Source organism: Lissotriton vulgaris, chromosome 11, assembly GCF_964263255.1.
Source record: "Lissotriton vulgaris chromosome 11, aLisVul1.2, whole genome shotgun sequence".
Taxonomy (NCBI): domain Eukaryota; kingdom Metazoa; phylum Chordata; class Amphibia; order Caudata; family Salamandridae; genus Lissotriton; species Lissotriton vulgaris.
In genome coordinates this window covers 92,352,450-92,379,046 of record NC_141699.1, presented here as the reverse complement: position 1 = coordinate 92,379,046, position 26,597 = coordinate 92,352,450, and the positions used below count along the sequence as shown (strand labels likewise).

The following is a 26,597-nucleotide window of genomic DNA, read 5'->3' as shown; positions in this document are numbered from 1 at the left end:
CAAAAGGGTCCAACATCCAACATTGTAGCGAGCTGAGGCCTAACTCCAGAAAGAAGCTACCCTCATGCGATGAGACCACAAAGAGAGTGCAAATCCAACCAAAATTGGCGGAAACAAAAGGTGTATTGGTTTGGTTATGGAAACACACTGACAGGGCGTGTGTAGAAGGCGGGCCACTCACTCTCAGATGTCTCACGGCTGGGTGAGTACGCCTGACGAAAAATTGGGGTAGCAAACTGAAACAGCACTCGCAGTCGCGCCCCCGCCAAAGGGCAGGGCGCAGGAGAGACTAGCAAAGTAGCGAGTTGGGCCGGGCTCCGGGAAAAGGCTAACCCCCACACGCAAAGGGGCGTGGAAAACAACAAAGAACAATCTACAAGCTGTCAGGGTGATTTATGACCCTAGAATATGCAAATGAGCAAAAGACAAACCAGTGATTTATGGTCAGCCGATGATTTATGGCTGATGATTTATGATGCCCATGCAGAATGATTTGTGATAACAAAATGATGACAGATTTGTGACCAAATGATTTATGACAGCCCGATGATTTATGACCATGATTTATGGAGGCTGATTTCTGACGATCAGGCAGAGCGATTTATGACAACAAGATGATGAATGATTTGTGACAGTATGATTTATGATACCGGATGATGTATGACCCACGAATTTATGATGTCCAAATGACACTGAGCAATAACCAATTGTGATAATGTATGATAAATATTTATGACCACGGCCTGAGAAGGTATCTAGGGGAGTTGTACAAATATGACGTATGTCATGAGTAATAAAACTGCGGCCAACAAACACCACAAAAATATTGTCTGTTGGCTGTGTGTAGTAATACATGCACACGGGTATGTGTTGTGTTTAGTATACTAGTGTCCACTACTGGCCACCGTACCCAATGTGCTCACCTGTGTCCCTGCGAAGACACAGTACCAGCGGTGAGGTCACCAGCTGATAACTGTCAGATCTGACAGTTACCAGCTGATTGTCGAACTGACTGCAGTGTCGGGGATTGGAGCCGTGCTAACACAGAAGGATGAAGAGGGGCTGAATACACAATTGCGTTTGCATCACGTTCCCTAACTTCAGCTAAAGAAACATTTTCAGTGATCGAACGTGAGGCGGTTGACTTGTGTCTGGGCCCTCGAGCACTTCCAACAATACATCTGGGGTAGGAAAGTGCACGAACCACAAACCCTTAACCAAGGTGCTCACTACAAAAGGGTGACATACAGCATCACAACGTCTAGCGAGGATTTCGATGCGTCTATTCGATTACATATATGACATAAAGTATGTTCCAGGTGTGAAGAACGTGGTTGCAGACTTTTTAAGCAGAATGCCACTAGATTCCAAAGGCGACAATGAAACAAATGAAATGGATGATTCATGCATGGCAAATTTGTGGGAATGTTCTAGTGGAATAACTAAAGACGAATGGTTGGAAGAACAAGGCAAAGAGAAGAACTTAGGAATAATAGTACAAATGATCAAAGAAGGTTGGACAAGCAAGGGAAAATTAGACGAACAGATTAAACCTTTCTGGGAGGTGAAGGATGAATTATCAATGGAGGACAGATTACCTATGAGAAGTGGAAGGTAAGTACCTCCAAAAGTGATCAGAGAGAAAATCTTGGAAATATGCCATGAAGGTCATCTGGGCATCACTAAAAGCAAAAGCAGAGTAAAAAGCATGTATTGGTGGCTGGGTGTTAGCCTGGACCTAGAAAGGAAAGTTAGGAACTGCAAGTTATGTATGAACTCTGACAAGACACAAGTAACTTTCAAACCACCTCTGCACCCAATTCAATGCCCATCCATGCCATGGGAAAGGATTGGCATTGATATAATGGGACCAGTTCTTGATGAAAATGAACAAAAATACATAGCCGTCATTATTGATCACTACACTAAGTGGCCTGAAATACGAATCACCAAGAAGGCAGACTCACAGCACATGGTCCAATTCCTAGAGGACACCTTCACATGCGAGAGACTACCAAAACGAGTGGTGAGCAACAATGGTGTCCAATTCACTTTAGAATTATTTAAAGAATACATGATGAAGCACAACATCGAGCACAAAACTACTTCAATCTACCACCCGGCAGGAAATGGAGCCATGGAGAGATTTAATGGGGTTATCAAAGGAAGCATTCAGATAGCCAACTCCAACCATCTCGACTGGAAGAAAGAGATAATAAAAACTGTATGGGCTTACAGGATAACGCCATGTGAATCTACAGGGCACAGCCCATTTGAACTTATGCGCGGGCGAACTCCACTCACGAAGGACAATGTGGGCTGGGTCAAAGCTGTTCGTAGAGTACATTGGTCTTCTAAGATGGTGAAGGAAAGATTAACTCAAGCTCAATCCAAAAGCAAGAGTTTATACGACAACAAGCGCGGATGTAAGGATGTGGTGGTCAAGGCTGGGGATGTCGTAAAGGTGAAGAAAAGTGTACACATTGGCAAGGGTCAGGAAAAATACACCGAACCCCTTATGGTGCGAGAGGTGTATTGTAATTCGGCGTGTCTCAGTGATGGGAAAGTCTGGCACTTCTCTGCACTGTCGGCCCACAAACACCCAGTAGACGGAACAGAGAATGAAACATCATTAGGATCTGCAGAAGAGCAACCCGGAATGCAGGAGGGTGGTCCAGCTAAGCAATATTTTTTGGACACTGAATCTGACTATGAGTTCCCAGCATCCACGAGGGTAAGGAGTGATAACAGTATGTGTGAAAACACCCAACCTGAGGACCGTTTGACTGTTCCGGCCAGCCCGGTAGTTGCAAGGCGCAAATTACCTGCAACCCCGGCAAGTGCGCTTGCACAACCTATTGACAGAAGCAGGGCTGGCAGACTGTTAGGACCTCCTTCTAAACTTAAGGACTATATTTGCGGATAGCGGAGCCTTACGCTCCTCCCTGTTTCTAGTTTAGTTTATTTCTCCATAAAGGAGGAGGATGTGTTGTGTTTAGTATACTAGTGTCCACTACTGGACACCGTACCCAATGTGCTCACCTGTGTCCCTGCGAGGACACCGTACCAGCGGTGAGGTCACCAGCTGGTAACTGTCAGATCTGACAGTTGCCAGCTGATTGCCGAACTGACTGCAGTGTCGCTCCGACGTATGTAGGAGCATGCGTGCTGGCTATGAATAAAAGGAATTACTTAAACTATATGTCTGTAATTCTTAACAGTATGGTAGGGTCCTGGGAATGGGCACAGTGTGGCCGTTATGGCCTTCATAACATATAGTATTGCTGAGATTTGCATCTGTATATTTAAAGTGACAGAAACACCATGTGGTAAAGTTGCATATAGCCATGGAAACATACTGCCTCACTTGAATTATCTATTGCTTGTAATTAAAAGTGGGTAACATAAATAGATGAATAAATAACTGACTCAACCGGTCAAATACTAATTGTATAAATCTTTAAATATCATTGCAATTACACTCTTAGACTACAGAACACCCATACAGCACAATATTAAAAGCCTAAATACATTACATACACTGTGTACTGTTATGGGCAAAATATTGAAATTGGAATACCAATTTATATGGATGCTACAAATGTCACTAATAAAGAATTATTTATTTGGCATTCATGACCAGTGAAAAAGCTCACAGCTTATCATGTCACTTAATTATTAATGTATAATATAGCAGATTGAAAGCAATTATATAAATGACAGTATATATACAAGATTAAAGTTGCCCATATGTCCTATAATAAGTATTAAAAATCAGTGATTAATGGTTCTTGAGGCCAATTTTGTGATTGGTTCTTGAGGCCATTGGTCAAGGATATGCCATCCTTTCATAAGGACACAAATGATTTACTTCGCCTCTTAAATACTATCAGTTTTGGCTCCAAAACTCATCTCTATATAACAGGGGATATGGAGGCATTACATACGAACATTCCTAAAGAACTTCGAGTCATATAGAATCTCCTTAATGATTCTGATGTGGATACCACCACCCCTATTTAGTCTGTAATGAACTGTGTCAGAATGGCCCTGACTTAAAAAGTTTTTGAATGTGACAACACGCTGTACCATCAGATATAGGGGACATCAATGGGCAGTACCTTCACCCAGGTGTAGGGTGCCTCTATATCTACCAGTTTGAGTGTGATAGTGTATACACCAAAATCAATCCTTACAACACTAACATTGTACTATGGCAATGCTCTATGGACGATTGTGCTGATCCTTTAGTGGGGTGACCTTGAAACAGCAAAAAGAAAAATCGCCATAGATTAATACAAGAGATCCATTCTTGAAATGTACCCACACTATTGATAAGATCACTATCACTTTCTTAGATCTTAATATCAAGATTGTAAACAATCAAGTGGATACTAAGGTGAATGAAAAACCCACTGATAGAAATACCCTGCACCAATTTAATAGCCATCACCCAAGATTGCTACAGGAGAATCTACCATTCAGTCAGTTTCTGCATATCAGACACAACTGTTCAAACATAAGCACCGTTGAAGAACAGGTAGAAAGACTGTTGGACCAACTGAAAGCCCATAAGTACCCACCTAGAATCATCAGTTGTGCAAAGAAACGTACGAATAGAACAGTTAGAGTTGTGTCTCAGTTTAACTTAAGTTTTGGTCTTAAGTTTAACTTAGACCCAAACGTTTGGTCTCTATTAAACTTAAGATCAAAACTTAAGTCTTGTCCTGCACAGCAGGGTTGTCCAACTCTATGCTGGAATATCAATATATATGCATTTGCTAAATGTACATTCGATCAATCTTCATCAAAATCATTTACATGGTCCACGGATACACTAATATTTTAGAATTGATCCAGCACTAACAGACCTATGTGGAGTAACTCAGATATATACCCAACATAGGTCTGGTCTTTCTGGCATGCTTCAGCGAAATCAGTCAAATAGCATTGTTTGAGATAATCAACTATCTCCACCTGTTAAACTTGAGCACTCTGTTGATATAACATTCTAGGTTTTGAGATCACATTGCATACTTACATTCCATATTGTCTAATTAGGTAGGCAGACCCCAGTGACCCAAGCAGTCCTCCTAAGCTAAAGATGGAAATGGTGAAGGACCACAGTAAAGTGAGAGTTTCTTCAGGGGCTGGGGAATTGTACCGATCCATCCAGGTTTGGTTGATGAAGGCCTTAATGAACTGCAAAAAATAAATGTTTTATTTAGATAGTCAAACTGTTGTTGAGCTACAGGGCTAACCTTGATACATTGTACCCTCATGAAGCGAGAGGTCTACTACAAAAGGGTGAGTGCCCACTGAGAATGAGTGCAATTGAGTAGCAACAAATCCACAATACAATTGTTGACTATGTGGTTTTTAATTCACAAACAAATGGATGTGTGTTTTAACGGTGCTTAACAGTTAACAGGAAATGTAAGAAAAACTGCATTTGAATCTTGACGTTCATGAGATAGGTGGGAGTGTGGAAATAACTCAACCCCTAATATGAGTTTGCTTGGGGAACAAGGCACCCAATAATCACTGGAAAATGAATCTACAGTGTATAATGAATGCTTGCACACATATTCACCAGCCAAGGCTCCATAAGCAATAATGACTATTTACGCATTATGATACTGGCACATATAGTGCCAGTCCAAAAACTGTTTTTTATTTTCAGGTTGGACACCATAAAGGAAGATAAAAACCGGATTAAGGGCAACTACATAGCTGCCCATTTTAGGTGCAGATTCCTGCATATTTTCCTTAAAAATAGGTAGAATCTTAAAATACCATGGAAGAAAAGTGAATCGCCCAGGACCCAGTAGGGCCAATTCTAAGGGCTGAAAAATGTTGGCTTTAGGGTCATAGGACCATAATATATTCCTCAACCTTTTTCCCACCGTTTTAATATCATCAGTAACTCCCCAAATAAATGGATACCTTGGAGTTAAAGGATGATTTTTCATCATTAAGCCCCGGGTCTACTTCTCCTAAGTGCTCCCTGAAATATAGTTGAGCCCTCCCTGACTTTTAGGAGTCAGGGTGAACCCGATGATGAAGCATGACACTACCAATAAAAAGGATGTGTGAGACTATGCACTAATAAACAAGTGTCGCTGGGGCTCTTCTAAGACAGGTATGGGTGGGGCTAACAATCTGTAAGCAAGTATGATTATGGCTATGTCAAAATAAGCAAGTGCAGGTGGGGCTTCCCATATTGTTCAAATTGTTAATGTATAACACATTCCAGTAGTTGACTGGCAAATTAGTTGCATAGCAATCTACTGAACAACACGGCCTATCCCATCACTCTTCAAATCCATTCAGAATGGTATACACTAATGGCCTGATTCACAAAGGTAAACTTAGACCTGACATCTAAATTTAGTCCTAAAGTGTAAGTTTAGATTTCTCGTCTAAACTTAAGGGGCCAGTAAATTGGGCCCTTCGACTTCAGGCCTACACTTAAACTTCAGGTCTAAACTTAGACTTCTAATCTAAGTTTACCTTTGTAAATCGGGCTCTAGGTACGTTAGCACCACTACATTCAAATGATATTACAAAGAGGTGACTAATAGATCCCCAATGGTGAGTGCAATAAGAAAATTAAAATAAGTATAAAAAACAAAAAAAATCACTCTAGGGATATTTCAAACAATTTAATAATTTACATTTATAAATATCTAAAATAAACTGTAGAAAAAGATGTCTTAGAGAACATCATACTGACTAAAATATTCTAATAAATACCGTTAATATTATAGTAACATCAGTGTATTTGGAGGTAAATTATACAATGCAATACAATAAATAGATTAAAAGGGGGATATTTGAGAATGTGAGGTTCTCCCAGACATATATTTATATGAATATTGTTGTTTTTATCATTAGAATTAGTAGTAATATTAGTACCATTATTACTATGTTTACCCACTGCTAACATTGTTCATTTAAAAATGTAAATAAAATACAAAAAAGGAATAAGAGAACAATAAAGATACTGTAATCATCAAATAAAAAAAATATATAAAATGAGAAGGTTAAGGAATGATGTAACTTTAAAGATATTCAACGTAAATATTTAAGTGGTGGAGTTAGTGATAGTATTAGGGTTAGAGTATGATGAAAAAAACAATCATATAATTATCGAATTTAACAATAGGAAAGGTGTGAGTGTTTTGTTTAGGAAAACATATCATTAGTTTAACAATCATAAATCACCATGCAGTCAAGTAAAAAATTATCAATTACCTGGATTTACAAAATTGAAGTTGAGGTAGTTGCAGGGATGAAGTTGTGAGGTCAGGGTAGTGGTAAAATATGTACACAATCTTATCTTTGCAGTGTGGTGACACATATTGTAGTGCCCCAAATCATAGTGGTAGACAACGTACTAATATGCACCTGTCAGAACTAAATGACAGAGATGGACACACAGAGTGTGACTGAGAGTTAGGTCACCCCTGTGGGATACAGGGAAAATTAATGGGAGGATGAGCTGCGAACTCATTACCCCCTGTAGTTGCAAAAGCAGGCTTTAGGAAGTGTACACAACGTTTGTATAGGCACACACATGATATTCTTCAACTGTGAGGATATGTTCCTGGATAGAATACTAGTCCCAGCAGAGCTGAACTTCTTAAGGTGCTTTTCTTCACAACTCCAATTGAAATCAATGGGTTTTTAGACAACATATCTAGATAACTGTGTTTTAAGTGTAATTGTTTTACTCCAAACAAATCTTCCATTGGACCCTAGGTTAATGCATGGCTAAATGGAAGAAAGGATCTCATGGTGCCTTCAGCATAATACAAGGCCAACACAAGGGAGCCCACTCACCTCTGAAGGGGCATTGACCACTGAAATGTGGAAACCAAAGAGGAACATGGATCCAATGCACAGCACGGAGTTAAGGAGGAACATTAACCAGCACTGGAACTGGAAAGAGAAAAATTGTAATATCATTAGTCTGAACACATTCCTAATTCAGGGGCAGAGACAGGACATATCTCCAGGACTATAAAGTCCCACAAAAACACCCTTAACAGGCCAAATCCAACCCTGAACATGGTCAAAGGTGGAGTGGCTGATTGGGGGACATTATCTAATTTCCAAGCATTCTAATACCACAGCAAGGTCAGTGGGAATGAGGCTCTGTTTGTCACATGGTTGTCTGCTATCAATGCATAACACACAAGATGATGGACGGAATGTTGCACAATGGCAAAACATTCACCCCCAGTCACAGATCTTGGTTTAATCCAGCGTTACCACCTCCTTTTGTACCGCTTTGTTCGCCATAAGTTGGCAGGGTATGCTCAGACGTGAGTCCCTGGCTCACTTTGCCACTGGATTCAAGCAGGCCTGGCTGAAGACAGCTGAAATGCCAGAAACCGGTCCTAGGAAGCTTGTTTCCGGTCCAGGGAAGGCATGGCTTGGCAGTTCGGGCTAGACTCTTCCCATGAGGCACAGAGTCAGACTGATTTGCATATGGTCATGGTAGTTGAAGGGTTCGTTCATTTTCATAAACCAGCTAGAAAAAATAAAAAATGTGGACGTCCCTCAGGGGGTATGGTGACACTTGTTTCAACCAGTTTCGTAAAAGAGACCAAACTAATCAGTTCACTATGTAAATTGCTGCTGGTTTGTAATGTATGTCATCCAGGGACCAAAGGGAAGGATGCCCATCTGATCATCATAAACGTATATATTCAAAGGGGTTCTCAAAAAGGATATGAGAGAGAATTAAGCCTCTTTAAAAAGGATATAATTGACTTGACAGAAAAGTATGAGAAGGATACCTTGGTGATAATGGGCGATTTTAACCATAAATTAAATTTTGGAAGGTTAGATCGTTGGTTTGAGGATATGCTGAGTGCCTATAACATTGATCCAGCAGATTTCCCATTATGTCTAACCTCTAGCCAGGATGAAGCTCTTGGAAAGTTCTTGGGTTCAAAGGGTTTAATATGCCTAAATGGCAGGAAGGATACCGATTGACCAGCTACACAGACCTTTAGAGTGGGAAACCAACAATGCCCTATAGACTATATCTTTATCCAGGCGTGGAACTATGTATTGGCAAAAAAAAAACACGTAGGTAAGCGCAGGGATAGCGATCATAATGCGTTGTTTTGTGAAATTGTAGGTGGGACATTAGGTACATGTGAAAGGGTAATCCCCCAAAATGTGGAATATCCCAAACGTATGACCACAAAACATACGGATGAGTCTGTTGAGAAACTGGCTTTACTACTCTGGCATGTTTTCAACAAAACTTATCAAAGGAAAGGATCGAAGGGCACCAGGTAGCATGGTACGAGGATATAATAGTACAGGTGGTGCAGTGTTTAAGAGTGTACCTAAACGATAAGAAACAGGTCAAGGTAAATACACAACCCAAGAAAGGAAAGCCCAAGTGGTTTAATCAAGAATGTCAGAGAAAAAAAAGGATGATACGAAAGTTAGAGCGACGCCAGAGGATCAGTTATGACCGTGGGAATTTGGAGCTTTTGCTTGGGTTGAAGAAGGAGTACAAATCCCTAGTAAAGAAGCAGAAAGGGATTTTTAAAGAAGAATGCTGGGCAAACCTTTTAGAAACAATTGAAAATAAAAACACAAAAGAGTTCTGGAGGTTGATACAGGATGCTGCAGGAAGGGTACCGGGTACTATGAGCTGTGTTGGGGAGGAGGCAGCGTGGGTAAATTACTTAAGTAACCTTTATAATGCTAAAAGGTCCCCGGAAAGTGAGAAGAATAGAACATCTTGGATAAGGGGTGTAGAAGGTTTAATATCAGACTTCTCTGTAGAGAAAGTAAAAGAAATTATAAAAAAATTGAACTTATCACGTTCAGCAGGCCCAGATAATCTTCCCGCCGTCCTAATTAAAACCCAGATAGATTGGGGGGCAGGATTTTTTCCCAACATGTTTGTGGCAATCCTGGCTTCAGGCCATTTCCCCTAATCCTGGAGAGGTGCCATAATTAGACCCTTGTATAAAAAAGGGGAAAAGAACGACCCTAAGAACTATAGGTTGATTAACTTATTAGATATTGGGGAAAAGGTCTTTTCTAAAATAGTCCTGGGTAAATTGAAAGAATGGGTGGAGCGGCAGTCAATAGTTCCAATAGAGCAGGATGGCTTCAAGCAAAGGCATTCTACTATTGATCACTGCTTCACATTGTGGGCTGTAGCAAGGAAGTCCATGGAGCAACAGGGCAAATTTTTTTGTTGCTTCGTGGACATTCGTGCAGCCTTCGACTTGGTGGATAGGGACTGTTTGTGGGAGACATTGAGAACGTATGATGTCCCTGCTGATCTTTTGCTGATTATCCAAGAACTGCATCGCCATAACTGGGCACGGGTAATTAAAGATACCTCTGGCGGCCTTACAATGGAAATACCAATAAATAATGGGTTGAGGCAAGGTTGTGTTTTAGCCCCGCTACTTTTTGCCATATATCTAGCAGACTTGCCCCTTCTCTTTGGTACAGCGAGAGGTTGCAAGCCCAAAAATAAATGGTAAGCATTTGTCCTGTCTGTTGTATGCAGATGACCTTGTATTAATGGACCAAACAGAGGTGGGGCTTCAGAGGAAGTTAAATGTATTCAATGAATATTCTATCGCAAAGCGACTTACAGTAAACATGGATAAGACAAAAATTCTATGCCTTGGGAAGAAGAGTACGAAGTTTAGCTGGTACTTGGGCCAAACCAAGTTAGATACTGTAAGTGAATATAAATACCTCGGAATATGGTTTGCAAGGTCTCTGAAGTGGGATACCCATTTGGAAGCACAGAATTAAAAGCGCATTTAGCGGTATGCGGGCTGAAAAGATTCAATCATAGCTATGGCGATATGTCACATAAGCCTCTCTTGACTGCCTTTAAGGCTATGGTTCCACCACAGTTCCAATATGGGGCTGAAGTTCTCTGCATTGATGGGAAAAGCACCTGGGATAAAGAGGAGGGAAAATGTTTAAAATCCCTGCTGTCCCTCCCTGGGTCGGCAATGATCCAGGCAGTAAGATTCGAATTGGGCCTAACTGCATGGAATGTCCAGGTGCAGATGAGTCTCCTTAGATTCTGGAACCGTTTGGGTCAGGGGGAAGTCACTAAGGTGTCACAATGGTGCATGAAAGAAATTCAGACCAGTGAGTTAAAGTGGGCGAAGGCAACAAGAAGGAAACTCCTGGCCATTTGTGACCACCTGAATGTGAACATCAACCCTATGACACTCCAAACTAATGTAATAAAGAATGTTCTTAAAGTGCAGGGTAAAGAAACTTCTAGGGCAATAGACCAAATGTATCTGAGAGAGAAAGACTCCGTAAAGTTTATGAGCTCAGGATGGTAGAAAGACTCAAACTTTCCATATATAGACTTGTTACCAACCCGTTGGTTAAGAACAGAAGTTCTTAAATTAAGAATAGGTATTAATCCGTTATTTACAAATAGTGCAATAAACACTGCCTTAACGCACCCTGATGGTAAATGTGTGTGTAAACTAGGAATGAAATGTGATATTTTGCACATCTTACTGGATTGTTATATGTTTTTAAATTTACGCAAACAGTTTCTTCGCCCAATATTTTTAAAATATGATGTTGAGGATCGCACCCAAGCACGGGAGCTTCTAGTTGATATGGAAAATCTTGATATTGCGATAGCCATCGGGGAATTTATGCAGGGGGTATATAAATTCCTGATTTGACTGGAGGCCCAAAAATAGCCAATAGCCCTATAATCCAAATGAACTCTGGTTTTAAATTGTACAAAGGTTGTTTTTAGGATAATATAACTTTTACTGTTAAGAATATGAATTTGTGTTATGTGATTTTATATGATAAAGTATGAACTGTGGTTTATAGATCAAATGGTCTAAATAAACTTATTTTTTGACTGACTGACTGATATGGCCATGTCTGAACTGGGTTGGCAGAGTGGGCTAAAGAACGGTGATGGATTAAACCCAGATCTTTTGACTGGGTGTGAGTGTTTAATTGGTTCAGATGCTCCATCCATCACCACCCCCATGTGTGCCACTTTGCTATCAATGCATGAAAGGTAGTTCTTACAAATCACTCCACCACTGTACCAATAGGCCTTTGGAACACACAAATCAGATGAGCTCATATCTGTTCCTGTTACAATCCCTAAAACATATTGCTATATATGTTTCATGATTTTGTTATTTCTTTAAAATGGGTCTGAATGACAAATGTAATCATGTCCTGAGTTCAGCATGCAGGTTGTTTTACAGAGGGTAGTGGGTGAAAGAGTTACTCAACAACCAGGACCCGATTTTAGAAAATCAATGGACTCATGGTGGAAGTTCTATATCGGGGGAAAATCCAGCAGTGGAAGTTCCTTTAGCACATCAAAACACAACTGTTGCAGCTCTACCGGACCTCACTGTACATAGAAAGAACATTTTCACTCTTTTCAATGTCTTCATCTTACTACTATCTATGCACTTAGAAATTCCCACATTGACTGTATTTCGCTTAGGGGATCATTATGACAGGTGGACATCAGTCCGCCCACCATCGTTGCGGTGCTGGGACTGCCAGCCAGACGTGCGGTGTCCCATCAAACATTCTAGGATGCGCCCATCAGTATGGTCGGCGCATCCAGGGCATTCAACATTGCAGATGGTGCTGCAGGCTGCAGCACCGTTCGCAATGTGAAAACGGTATGCATTGAATTTTCCTGCACTGCGTGGCAGGCACCACGCGGTGCCTGCCACGCTGTTCCAGGAAATGCAGGGAAGTACTATTGGTCCCCCCAGTGCAGCAACACCCCCCAACAAGGGGTGCCCGTAACTGGCCCCCAAACCCAATCCTCGCCAGCCTTTCCATGGCAGCATCGCCGCCATGGAAAGGTCTTTGTTTACCCACATCCTTTTTGGTGGACGGTGCCTGCTAGGCACTGCCCCCATTTTAGGCACCCTACACCCTCCACCAGGCAATCAGGACGATTGCCTTTGGCGGTGAAGTGGCAGATGGATTTTGCGTCCGCTGCTGTACCCACCGCCATCCTAATTGGCTGGTGGGTAAAATGCTTAGTGGTGGTGAAAGGACCGCCATTGCCGGCCCGGCGATGGCGGTCCTTCCGCCGTCCTAATGACCCCCTATTTTTTAAAGTACTCTTACACCCACTAAATATGCCTGCAAAATGAATAAGTACACAAATAAACAAATAAATATGAAAGGTTTGGTGGAGGATATTGCATGGGTGAATTCTTATCTGAGAAAGCGCTTTAGGTTTTAGGCCAGATGTATGAAGCTAGCATTTTGCAATTCCCTAATTGCGAATCACAAGGATTCGTAATTAGGGAATCCCAAAATGCAATGTATGAAGGTGTATAGAACACCTTTTGCGATTCCTAGGGGGGTTGCAAATAAAATACCTCATGAATATTAATCAGATAGGTCACAATTTGCGACCCCTTAGGAATCACAAAAATCACGGGGATGGTGCTGAGATCAGCAGACCACCATGTCTGTGATTGCTTTTCAATAAAGCAATCTTTTTTTTTGTAAAGCAGACCATTTTCCTTAAAGAAAAACAAAATGCTTTACAAAACGAAAAATTTAAAGTTTTCTTTTCCTTTCTTAAGAGCAAACATTCATACATACCGAATTGCATCGGTATGTATGAATGTTTTATGATCGCAATTGCGGTCGCAAACCATTTGATTTTTACCACCTACTTTATTTTTAAGAGCAGGCACTGCCTGCTCTTAAAAATGGTTTTTACAAACATTCACAAATAGGAAGGGGTCCCTTGGGGACCGCTTCCCATTTGCGAATGGTTTACCACCTACTTGAAGTAGGTGGTAAAATTTAAATGTTTTGCTTGATTAAGGCCCCTAGAATATCCTAAAATATTAACCTTAATAATCTTTGAAACAAATAATGGTTTATTAATGACAACAGGATTGCAGTCCTTCTTTCAAAGAGGTTTTGCTTGATATTTTTTAATACAGTTTGTAATTAATTAAATGCTCACCATTGGGTGTTGATATAAATTGTACTTTACAATTTGTTTTCAAAAGGATTGTGGTTTGTGATGACTGCTATTGGGAATGGTGGTTGGTATTTATGTCAAATACAATATGGTAAGATTTTTTAAATAAAGATTTGATGAAAATTGTTGTTCGAATTGCAGATACTAAGCTGTTTCTCGATTGCGTACGCATAGATGGATCATCGACCCAGGGTCACAAAGGGGATCCACCTTGGGTTCGGTAAGGTCAGTGTGTCCAGGCCTGGAACACACGCTACAAGTAGTCACCCCTGACATAGCCGGCATCTTCCTCTGATTTCCACAGGCTGATTGGGGCTGCTATATGGTATTTGTAGACTGGATTGCACCTGTGGTATTGTATACATGGGGCTGTTGTTTTCTCTTCTATTAATGGTGCAGCTGAGTGGTGGCCCCATGGCGTATCCAAATATTCTGGTACTACCATACTTCCTCTATTTAATTGCAGCTCTGTCTACGTAGCTCCCTGGTGGGTTTTATCAGACACTGGATACCATCTTGCTGGCACTATATCAGGGCCCATCAAACTGCCAGTAGAAAAGAGGGAAAAATGGTGGCCCTGGATATTGAGCTTTACTACCTGGCTGCACAATCGCAATGGGTAGCCAGATGGCGGTCTTATTTGTGAGACACAATGGGCCATACAGAATGTGGTCAACCGACCCCAACACTCCTGAACCAAATTCTAACCCAAATTCTGCTGAATCCTACCTCAGTGTCGATGATGTATAAAAGAAATATACTTATTATAACAGCTAGACATTTACCCTAAGGTGTCTTGGTGCTAACTGGAGTTGAACACAAACTGAACTCCCTTAGTTTTGGAAAAGCCAGATTTTAAGTTCTTTCATAAAGGTAAGTAAGGTAGGGATGGCTCTAATGTGAGTGGGGACATGTATGGGCTAGGAAACTACAGACGATGCACACTAAAACCCTTATACTATGGAGCTACCATTACAGGTCGCAAATGGTTGGCTCAATCTGGACAGTAGGGTGGGACTATATTTAAGCATGGGTGAATTTTGCGAATCTGGCGTTCGCGAATTTGCGTATTTGCGAACTCGCAATCCGCAAAATCCGCGAACTCTCGCGAATTTGCGGATTTTTTTTTTGTTCGCAAGGGTTCCTGCCAGTTCGCGAGGGTTTTGTACCAGTTCGCAATTGCGAACTTACTTGTCGTCTCGGAACGGTCGCGACTTTGTTGTTTCTACGTCTGGTTCATCATCACAGGTTCATAGCACCCTCTGTTTCACCACTGCCACCCTCTGATTCACCCATGCCACCCTCTGGTAGATCACTGCCACCCTCTGATTCATCACTGTAGATTATGGGGGGGGGGAAGCAAGCACACCTGCCCTGCTTCAACTGACATGAATTAATTTGGGGTTGATTAATGTGTCACTGAATTTAAACTTCCTGTCCGGCACCTGCTTCCTTATCTGTAATTTGCTTTCTGTTGCAGTGCAATTCTTTTTCCCAGGACCTTTGTGGCCTACTTGTAGCTATTCTATGAGCCTGCTGTGAGGGTCAGAGCAGGGTCATAGAATAGTTGCAAGTAGGCAACTGAACTCTGGAGGGGCCCCTCAGGAAGCACTACAGGGAATGGTTACCAATGATGAGTTTGAACTTTTGCACCTGCTGAGTGCTTTCAGTTTTGCAAAACTCGTTTTTCTGCAGAACAGCAACTGTACGTAGGCAACTGAACTCTGGAGGGGCCCCTCAGGAAGCACTACAGGGAATGGTTACTAATGATGAGTGAACTTTTGCACCTGCTGAGTGCTTCCAGTTTTGCAAAACTCGTTTTTCTGCAGAACAGCAACTGTAATGCCCCAAACAAACTTACTTGTGAAAGTTGATTTCTAATCCAAAAGTGATCCAAAGAAAGTCAAAAAGGCCTCAAATCCAAAAAAGTGCAGGCAAATGTCAACCTGAGAAGTTATTCTGATAAAAATCATCATTTTCAGAAGGTTTATGCTGCTTGCTGGTGGATTTCTTGTGCAGAATTGCAAATTTTTTAATTTTGCGAGTGCGAGATTGTTGCTGCCCGCCGCATCTACATGTTTGCAATTGCGAACTCTCGCGATGCGTCGCCAAACTCCCGCGGGATCCTGCAGCAAGATCCAAAATGGCGCAGCACTCGCAAAATATCAAGAAAAACAACTCGGCAAACGCTGAATGACGGTAAGTGAACGCCGCATGCCGCAATATTGTATCACCAAGCAAAAAAATCCGCTGCGTGCAAATTTTCGGTAAATTTGCGAGAGTTCGCGAATTGCGAATTTACCGAAAATCCGCAAAATCCGCGAACGGAACAGATTTTCCGCCCATGCTTAACTACATTCATGGACGATGCAGGAATTGCCATATTGGGCGACCTATACACGCGGGGCAAATCCACCCCTTTCTGGATCTATGTGCTCTAATGAGCTTTCAGTTGGGAACTTCATTCATTATGAGGCATTGACCGGCAAGGTAGGGGCATGCCGGGGCTCAGGATCTGTGGAGCCTCTGGAACATTAAATTGTTCATTATTTATTGCTCATTACGGGGAATACCAGGGTGGTGACTCTTCTTTATAGGGTCCTCTTAAAGGAAGCTCATATTGACCTGACAACACTACACCAGCATTGGGTCGTGGATCTGAGGTCATCTTTTGATGATGGGTCCTGGAGGAAGACACTGACCAAAAGCCCCAAAGTTTCATGCAATGCTAGGTTCCAGTTAATCCAGTTCTACTTCATACACAGAGCATATCTCACCCCACAGAGACTACACATTTTATTCCTCGGAGCGTCCTTAGAATACCCCGCTGTGCTTCGGAAGATGTGGATTTCTATCAAATGGTGTGGAACTACTCGGTGCTTGCTCGCTGTTGGGATACAGGACTGCAGTACATCCATGATGCCACGGACAGACCTTTTGACCTTATTCCCAAAGTGTGCCTGCTGAGTCTTCTCAAATGCAGCGCTGTGCGTACGTTCACGATCGCTTTTCAGATTTAGCACTGATCCTTGCTTGCACCAGCTGATGATGAGCTTGAAGTCTGCTAGGAGCCCAGATCTATACAAGTGGTGGAAGGAAGTGGTTAAGTGGGTGGATTGCGAGAGGGAGGCGATAAGGAAGGAGGAGGATAGGTGGGTGCATAAGATACTTATGTTACCAGCATGGGGCGCCTGTTCTATGCTGGACCCCCATTGTGAGATAGCTCTAGAAGAATGATCCTCTGGAGAGTCTCCAGTGGAGGAAGCTGTGCCCCCAACCACACTAGTCGACACAGAGACCCCGGAAGTAGAGTAGCCTCCGCTAGTGGGATGATATGGAGCGTGTGGATCTGGATGCACAGGCGAGAACAGCGCAGTTTGCGAAAAAAATTTGATAAGTCTAGAGCTGAATATCTTGTAAAATTAAAGAAAGAGTATACCTTGCTTCTTTATAGCACAAGAAGAGCCCATAAGGATAATTGCTGGGGGAAACTGCTGGAGGCAATAGAATCCAAGAATATACGATTATTCTGGAATCTAGTCCGTTCAGTAACAGAAGCCTCAGCTGCTTCAATGATTTGCGTGGTAGAAGAGGGTGCCTGGGAGGATTAATTGAAAGAACTGTACCCTCCGGGGAGATAAACCGAAGAAGAAGTACAAGGGGACTGGAGAGGTCTAGTAGATGACCTAAAACCAGACTTCTCAGAAGAAAATGTACTTAATACGATAAAAACCCTAAATTTAACAAGAGCCTCAGGCCCAGATAACCTGCCTGCCCTGATAATTAAGTCACGGACATCTTGGTGGGCTAAATTCTTCTCCCAAATGTTTTTAGCAATCCTAGAATCAGGGATAGTTCCAAGCAATTGGAAGGGTGCAATAATTCGACCGATCCATAAAAAAGAGGACGTCAACGCACCAAGGAACTATAGATTAATCAACCTACTTAATATTGGAGAAAAATATTTGCTAAAATAATATTAGGTAGGCTAAAGACTTGGGCAGAAGAGAGAGCAATTATTCCAGTGGAACAGGGCGGCTTCAAAGAAGGCCATTCTACAATAGACCACTGCTTTGCCCTATGGGCTTTGGCCCGGAAATCAATAGAACAAAATGGGAAGTTGCATTGTTATTTCGTTGATTTTTGGACCACGTTTGACTCTGTGGACCGTAACAAACTCTGGGAGGATTTGACAGGATATGGAAGTCCGGATGGCTTATTGATGATCTTGAAAGATCTTCATAGAGGGAATTGGGCCCAGGATATTAGAGATTCGCATGGGTCACTAACTCACAAGATATTGGTAGGGAATGGCTTTAGACAGGGGTGCATCCTGGCACCCCTGTTATTTTCATAGGCAAATAGAAAAAATCACCCTGCCAAAGAAGATAATTAATGGTCCCAAGTGGGATCCAGTTTTGGTTAGGGGGGAGCAGAATTCAATGAATACCCAGGACCAAGAAAACGGATGGACCGCAGTCAGATCATTCTTTGTAGAATATATATATTTTTTATTTTATTTGTTTTGGTGCCATTAGTCATTTTACAAAATAATCAGAAAATAGTAAGTACAAAAATTCATAAAATTATCAGTACTGTTCATCATTTCATGGGAGGAAGTAAATTCATACATGTAATTCTCGTTTGGCCTGCAACAGAAAAAAGATGGAATTGTGGTTGCATGGACACGGGTGCAGCTTGGGGAAGGCAAGAAGGTGAAGTATTGTTGCCGTTCCTGATAGTAACGCCGTAGTAACGCCAACGCGCGTTTCGGTGTGAGTCACCTTCGTCAGGGCTGGCAGAGATGAGGGGGGAGGGGAACACACTGGCTGAGGTAAACGATGGTCGTGAGTCTAGGTAACAGGGTCCTTTCTGAGGGATCAAGCAAGTCGATAGCGAGAATTCCAGGTATAGGAAGAAGAAGGGTCACGCTGATAGGCTGGTGGAGGAAGGATCGCCAGCAAAGATAATCGGTCGATTCAGGCAGGACTATCAATCTGGGGGCTTCCGTATATAGGAGTATGCTGGTGTTGATAGCGTGTAGACTACCGCGTCTGGATACTGGCAATGCAGGGGAGCCAAAATAGGAGCAGTTTTAGGAAATTTGTAGGTCAGTAGGGAAGGTGCTGGAGATAATGGTGTTTAAGCTGCCAAGTAAGGATGAGGGCGCGACAGGAAAACCGTCACAGGAGGCATTTTAGGCTGTCTTTCGGTCGGTAAGGAAGATCCGGGGCGATCTCAGAAGATATAAGAGGGGCGCGAATCCAAGACACGGGACGGCAAAATCTGGATACTAGTTCACAACGTCAATCTTTCTGGCAGATCTCCCTGCGACACTTGAAGTAGAAAGAAGCGCAAGCCCTAGAATGAGTGGGCACAAAGTGCCTTGTCTTTTATACGCAGATGACTTAGTGATCCTGGATCAAACAGAAATAGGACTTCAAAGAAAACTAAATGGTTTTAAAGGTTATTGTGATAGGAAAATTCTGACTGTAAATATGAAAAAACTAAGGTTTTATGTTTTGGAAAGAGCAAGAAGAACTTTAATTGGTATTTGGGTAATGATAAACTAGAGGCAGTCAAGGAATATAGATTTTTAGGCCTCTGGTTTGATAGTGCGCTAAAATGGCGCACCCATTTGGAGGCTCAAAGAGCCAAAGCTTTTTCATCCACATGTGGGTTGAAAAGGTTTAATAAAGAATATGGTGACATGACTCATAAACCAATGATAAAGGCATTTGGAGCAATGATCCCCCCAAGTATTGTATGGCGCTGAGGTGTTATACTTGAGCGGTAAACATGAGTGGGACCAGGAAGAGGGAAAAATCTTAAAAATGTTATTGTCCTTACCAAACTGTACTATGGTTCAAGCAATAAGAATGGAGCTAGGGCTAACCTCATGGACCGTACAATCCCAAATGGCCCTGGTAGGATTCTGGAAGCGCCAAGACCAAGGAGTGACACTAAAGGTCTCACAGTGGTGTAGAGATGAGATCCAAATAAGTAACCTTGTCTGGGCAAAGGATGTGAGTAAAACTCTCCGGAAAGTAACATGGCGCCTTAATGTGAAATTCTCTCAGGACGCCTTGATTAGGGAACAAGGCCAGTCGCTCTCCAGGGCGCAGGACCTAGATTATATGTCAGAGAAAAAATCAGTCCAGTGGTTAAAAAAGTCATGGGTTAACAATGGCTGGTTCCCGTATTTGGACATTCTGCCCAACCAAGTGCTGAGATATGAAATTCTTAAGACTCGGGTTGGGGTTAACCCATGGAAGATAGATGGAAAATTAAAATCTGCACTGATTGGCCCAGAAGGTAACTGTAACTGTGGGCGTGGCGTAAGACATTATATGCTGCACATTTTACTTGATTGCTTATTTGTACACGATATAGGGAAATTGTATTTACGTCCTATATTTCTATCACATAAGATAACTTCCTTTGCCCAGGCGATCTGTTTACTTACCGATATGCCCACGTTGGAAATTGCAACTGGATTGGGTACATTTTTGAAGGGTTTAAAAGAATTTGAAAGGGAGATTTCGTAGGAGGGGCACTGATTTTAAGTCGTTTTAAAATTTTTATAAAATGAAAAATTTTCTTTTTATCCTTTTAGCGATTTTGAGACTTCTGTAAAAATAGGGTGTATTGTATGTTGTGTTTTTGAGGGCGCCACCCTCCTTTAACTTTCTTTTAACAAGTATTGAATTTTACCTATTTAAGATGTAGTAGAATTTTGTCTGTCCGTACTTTTTTTATCCTAATTGCGTGTGTTCTGTACTGTTTAAAAGTTTATGGTCTAAATAAACACGTTTCTCTCTCTCTCTCTCTCTCTCTCTCTCTCTCTCTCTCTCTCTCTCTCTCTCTCTCTCTCTCTCTCTCTCTCTCTCTGTGGAAGCCTCCATGAATTTGGGTGCTTTAGCACTTCAGCTATGTTTGCCTTTGCACCGAGAACTAGAACAGGATTTAGTAGTGGCTGAAAATCCATACAGGTTAACATTAGGGCCACTCTTAGCCACTGCAAGTTTTTCCCTTGGAAAGGCTTGTTCCACACCACTTCCAACATGGAAACGGTGCAGCTCTAGTAAGTGACACAACTTGACAGATGCCAGGCAGAGAAGAGTGAGCAATCATGATGAGTCACAACAGTAGGGTGACACATCCCCCTGAACTGGCAGCAGGTCTAAAAATATTCAAGATGGAGTCCTAGTACAAGAGCCATGGAAGCCTATATTTTAGTCACAATTATTGGTGAGTGAGGGAGGATTATCGACATTACAGATCCACAGTTTGTTCATAATCTAGTCCATAAAGCTTAATGCTTTTAATCCGCTAGGTTTCAATGGGTCCTGCTAGAGAAACTGATAGGGCCAGGCACAGGATAGCCAGGGCAGATTACAGTAAGAACACTTCTGTGTCCCAAAGGTTCGACCCTAGAACCACAATCCCCAACCTCACAGGTGGAGGTGCTTGTAGAGCTTGGTGTGCTTGTATATGAGCCAAGGTGTGTTCCGAAACAGCTGGGCCTGCAGCACTCCAAAAGGGATTCCTATATGTCTTATTAGTCCATGTCCGGTGTCCATAAGTTTAACCCGCCATCCCTATTAAGGAGTTTAACATGCCGATTCCAGCATATGAGCGATCTTTAATAATCAGGTTCAGATTAAACATTTTTCATCTTTTATTAGCAGGCCCAATGGGATGTCACAAAGGAAATGTGTTAGCACCCTGTGGCTGCGACAATTTGTCTCCTCAGGACTTGCTACATTTTATGCTCTTTTGTAAATTTTATGAATTTCCTAGGACTTTTTATTTAAAACCCATTTTTAAAAAGTTAAATTTTGAGCAAGTCCTGAACTTTATAACCTTCAATTGCTAAGACCTGACTGTATCCCCTTTGTGGCCAGTTTCTTGTAATGTGCAATGAAGTACCGAAAAAGTTTAGATTTTTAACTGATCAGAGTATTATTTTTAAGGTCTCCTCCTTTAACAAGTGGACTCCTTATGTTACCCTCCTCACTGTGTAAACGCTGAAGTTAATTTACCCTTTGCTATGTTTAACCCGGATAATGTGCTAACTGTATATTTTAACCTATGAATGCAACGTTTTGTAATTTTTATAACTTTTATGGTTTCTTTTAAGAAAACTGAATAAAGTACTTTTGAATTTGAATTTGAGTTTAACATGCAAAATCAGAAGGCTGGTGCGAGAACACCCAATTCGGATGAAGGCACAAAGTACATGAGGAAGGGCCTTGAAGGACATCAAACACATACCCCACTTTGTGTCATCCACACATGAATGAGCGTAATCTGTCACACTGCATACAGCAAAAAACTTGTATCCCAACTCCGAAGGATATAGGGAAATCACCTTACACTGAGGGCCTCATTGCAATTTCCTAAGGCATGAGAGTACATAGAGCTATATTTATTTTCTGGACTCAATGATGAGTTTTGTTGAAGGATTGACAGGTGAATTTTGATACTATGAGTGCATATTATTGGTCTGTGGGCACAGTACATCCTTGTTCCTGAAAATACACCTCTTCCTTTGCTACCATGTGTGCACAATCCCTTGACAGAGTGCCACTCTTCCACATCAATGCTGCCTTCCTGCTACTTAGAGTTCTGCAAGCAGTGGAACAAGGCTGATCCATCACCCAATTTTACCACATCGAAGTGTGCTTTGCCCACCTTCCTGCCACTGATGAAATGCATCGACCAAGAAACCCCCCAAGATTCAGTCTCAGAAGGTGGATAAGGAGGGGGCCGATACATTCTTGACAACATTACTGAATGAAATTTCCTGTGAGTTAAAATAATAGGAAATATTAGAGACACTTTAACTGCAGTAAACACCTAAAAAATTCCCTTATTCCATTATTATTGTTGTTATTGTGGACAAGGTCTTCCGGACTCCGGACTCTCATCCCACCAGCACAGCTCAAGGGTTCCCAGAAATCTGCAAGGGGTCCAAGGAAACTGTTGGAATCTTCTGTTTGGTATAAGCATCCTCACCATTGATGTTCTTTTCCCTGCTGCTCAGCCAGTGTGTGAGGTCATTAGAATGTTGAGAGTGTTTTGGCCCGATTCACAGAACTAACTTAAGACAAAATCCTAAACTTACTACTTTTGGTATTCACAGAAGTTAGGATTTTGTCTTAAGACAGACTTAAGACAGACTTAAAACAGCTTAAGTTAGGATTCTGTCTTAAGTCTGTTTTAAGACTGTCTTAAGACAAACTTAAGACAAAATCCTAACTTCTGTGAATACCGAAAGTAGGAAGTTTAGGATTTTGTCTTAAGTTAGTTCTGGGCCCTAAGTGTTTCGATGCAGTCAGTTGGAGTGGATGGGCTGAGCTGTAAGGCTGCTGCTCCTGGTGGGGCTTTACTTGTAACCTGTAACTAAGTTAAATAAACCTGCATCTGTAACTTACAAGGATACATCTTTATTTGTAGCACTGTTGCTGATTTAAGAAAGAACATACATGTCATGGGTGAATCAAAGAAGATGATTTACTGAGAGAAAGTGAGGACCCAAGAGTAACCTACTGAGAAACTAAGTGACTTATTTACAAGCCCATATTGCCGACCGTACGTCACTTTTTCCCATGTTAGAAGTGACGCACCAGTGCCACAAGGGGCTTGTAAATAAGCCCCCTACAGTACAAGAAACTAAAGCTTGAAGTGAAGAGGAATGCCTGGTAGCCCCACCAGTGTCCATTACATCTGACAGCCAGCATGCAACCCTGATATGAAGGGCTTTTTGGATCTGTTTAATTTAGGATTGTGTAGTGCCGAAGAGCTTGGAGTTTACAGCTTCTTTAGGAAAAACAAGGGGAACCCAATGTATGGCCAGGGACCATGGGCGTCAAGTATTTTGAAGGAAACAAGTGGTCCTTAGCATAAACAATTAAGTATAAGTGAGGATAATATATAGACCACAATGGGCTGCTATATAGTACAAAAATCCCTTGTCCAGCCGGACAGGGAGTATTTATTCATTTGATAGGAATTTTCAATAAAGAAATAAGACAAGTAACCAACAAACATAAAGGTTACAGTAGGGCACAGTCCTGTGCCTTACGCAAGGAAGAAAAATAAAAAAAAGGGACAGTAAGTGCAGCAAATATCAGGCAAACAAAAGTGAGCTAACAGGCCACTGACAAGAATTCAAATTCACAGTGTATCCTGGAGTGAAACAACCATACATTAATACATTAGATTCCTAAGTATGGGACACTCTAAAAGGAGTCGATGTTTCGATCCCTAGCTCAATTGTAGTGGGATCATCTTCAGGACTTTCACAATCATAACTTTTTTGCCTGAATAGAACCTTTTAACATAAAACCGCCTGTTTTGGAAAAAATGAAAAGGAAAAACAAGACAGAAAACAATCTTTAGTTAAAAAGCCATGTTCAGCATTAGCTCTCTATTTACATTACTCGGAATCGCGGTGATTGGTGCAGCCACAGAAGCATGCACGATCCATGCAGTTTTGTGTGACAACATATTTTTGTGATCGTTTTTCTGTATCTCAAGGTGTTTCTATATTGTGACCTGCACGTGAATGAAGGGGTGAGGTCGTGGTGGTGAGGGAGTGCCCATGGTGGGATTTTGAGCAGTGAGTTGTGAAAGTACGGCAATCGATGGGAGTGTTATTGACATCAGAGCAGTGCCTTAAGAGATCGGTATGCGCTAGAAAATGGAACGTACCAGACTATTGTCTGTAATGATTTTATCCTTAATGGGTCTCCTCTGTAGTTAGGGAAAGCGCCCTTTATCCTGTTGGAATGGGTGATCTTTTTAAGTTTAATAATAAGATACTAACTCGTTTTAACAGGGGATAAGGTATAATAAATAATTTACCATGCTAATTGCTGGACTTCCTTTTTGTGCAGCGAGGATGAGGTTCAGGTATGGTATAACAAAGTCCCGGTTGTTGATCTCGTTGGACTGTGGGGACAGGATTGAAACCATTAAGTAGGGTGTCTTTCTAAATTAGGTACTGGGAAGGGGAATGATTCTATTTGGACATTATCTTTAAAATGGCACTTTGGAATTAAGTGCTGTGCAGTGGGGGCACGCTTATTTAAGGTTGAGAGTCTTTTTGGATTGGCTCTAAAGAGACAAGAAAAAGGGGGGTAGCAATTAATTTGGTTGAGAATGGCATATATTGCTCTTTTGTACATGAGCAAGAGGAAGGTTCTATGATAACCTAAATCGGTGCTCAGCAGATGGTTTTATGGCATGCCGATATAGAAAAACGGGTCTCTATTTTCTTAGAAGGGCATCTCAGTCTGATTCACTGTTGCTTCTAGGGATGGGTGGTTGGATTCTAAAAAAGAAAGGAGTGGGCCATGAGTTACTGCTTAACCGATTTTAGTTAATTTTGGCGGGAGCATTATGGAGAGGCATACTTAACTGCAGTATTTTTCAATTCACACCAAGGCGCTTTTCAATGGCGCTGGTATCCTTCATTAGGGCCAGGAAATTAAAGGTCCGCTGTGGTTTCGAGAGAAAACCATAAATATTTTAGCGCGGTCCAAAATGCTGTTACGATACTCATTATAGGGAATGAGTGTCACATAAGCTTACCTAGAGGAGCTCAGGGCTGCCGATGAGCCGGTGGCGCTTTGTGTTCAGCTCGATCGCTTCCAAGTTCTGAAGCCGAGGGTTGCTTATTGGGCACTTAGGAAGTCACGTGACTGTGAGTTTTCCACAGTCACGTGTTAGGGGACTCACATTGTATTGGATGGCTTTGTGATGTCAAAAGGGCCGACATATTGGAGTGGATAGTTTTTTTTAATAAGGTGTTTTAGCATGCTCGTATGCTTGTACATATAAATATTTTGTAAAAGAATACCACTCTGTTGGTGGTGTTGGGCCAAGGACTTATTTTAACAAGATATCGCGCTCGTTTATAAATGTACACGTTTCTAAATGTACTTTATTAAAGAACCACATTTTTGGGAAGACATTTACGATTGGGCAGTCTACTCAGAGAGGATTTAAGGAAAGTGAAATATTGTAGCATACCATTGTGCTCGTTTACAGATGTAATTCATTTAAAACTAAGCTTTTGCGGTTGCCTAAAAAACAGCATTTGCGATTGCGTGATGTTTTAACCTGCTAATATGCTTATGTGTTGGGCCAGTGAATTAATCATTTTGGCATATATTATGCTCGATTCTAGATGCATTTTATCGAGAGGACACAGCACGTGCGGCTGGACAGTTTCAGAGGTGGAATGAATGAATATTCCAGCGTGATCTTGTGCTCGTTTACAAATGTACTTTGCATACAACTAGCGTTTGCGGTTGCGCAGTAGACAATTATCATTCAAAGACATTGCAAGTAATCAAGCGACACAATACGGTCAGCACAAGAATAAGGGTTGTCTCAGAGTTTTGCAGAGTATGTTCGGGTCCCAGTTCATATTACCCCACTTTCCGTGGGAAAAAACAGTTCAGTGTATGTACTGCGACTACAGAAGGGTGGTCCAATCTTCGCTCCTGTTCAGACCATTGTGGATAGTGTCAAATTGAATAATACT

General features: G+C 41.7%; 1 protein-coding gene across 6 annotated transcripts in view; it reads right to left on the bottom strand.

Moving 5' to 3' along the window:
* Positions 1 to 26,597, bottom strand: part of LOC147679019 (solute carrier family 2, facilitated glucose transporter member 11-like) — a 608,312-nt gene that overhangs the window by 348,265 nt on the left and 233,450 nt on the right. For 3 of the 6 annotated variants that reach the window (XM_086942755.1, XM_086942754.1, XM_086942753.1), the window contains 2 exons: positions 7,846 to 7,944; positions 5,042 to 5,202 (listed from right to left, as the gene is read on the bottom strand). In XM_086942755.1, coding sequence (XP_086798881.1) covers positions 5,042 to 5,202; positions 7,846 to 7,944 — 260 coding nt within the window. The remainder of the gene's footprint in view (positions 1 to 5,041; positions 5,203 to 7,845; positions 7,945 to 26,597) is intronic. The other 3 variants (XM_086942758.1, XM_086942756.1, XM_086942757.1) reach the window with 1 other exon arrangement.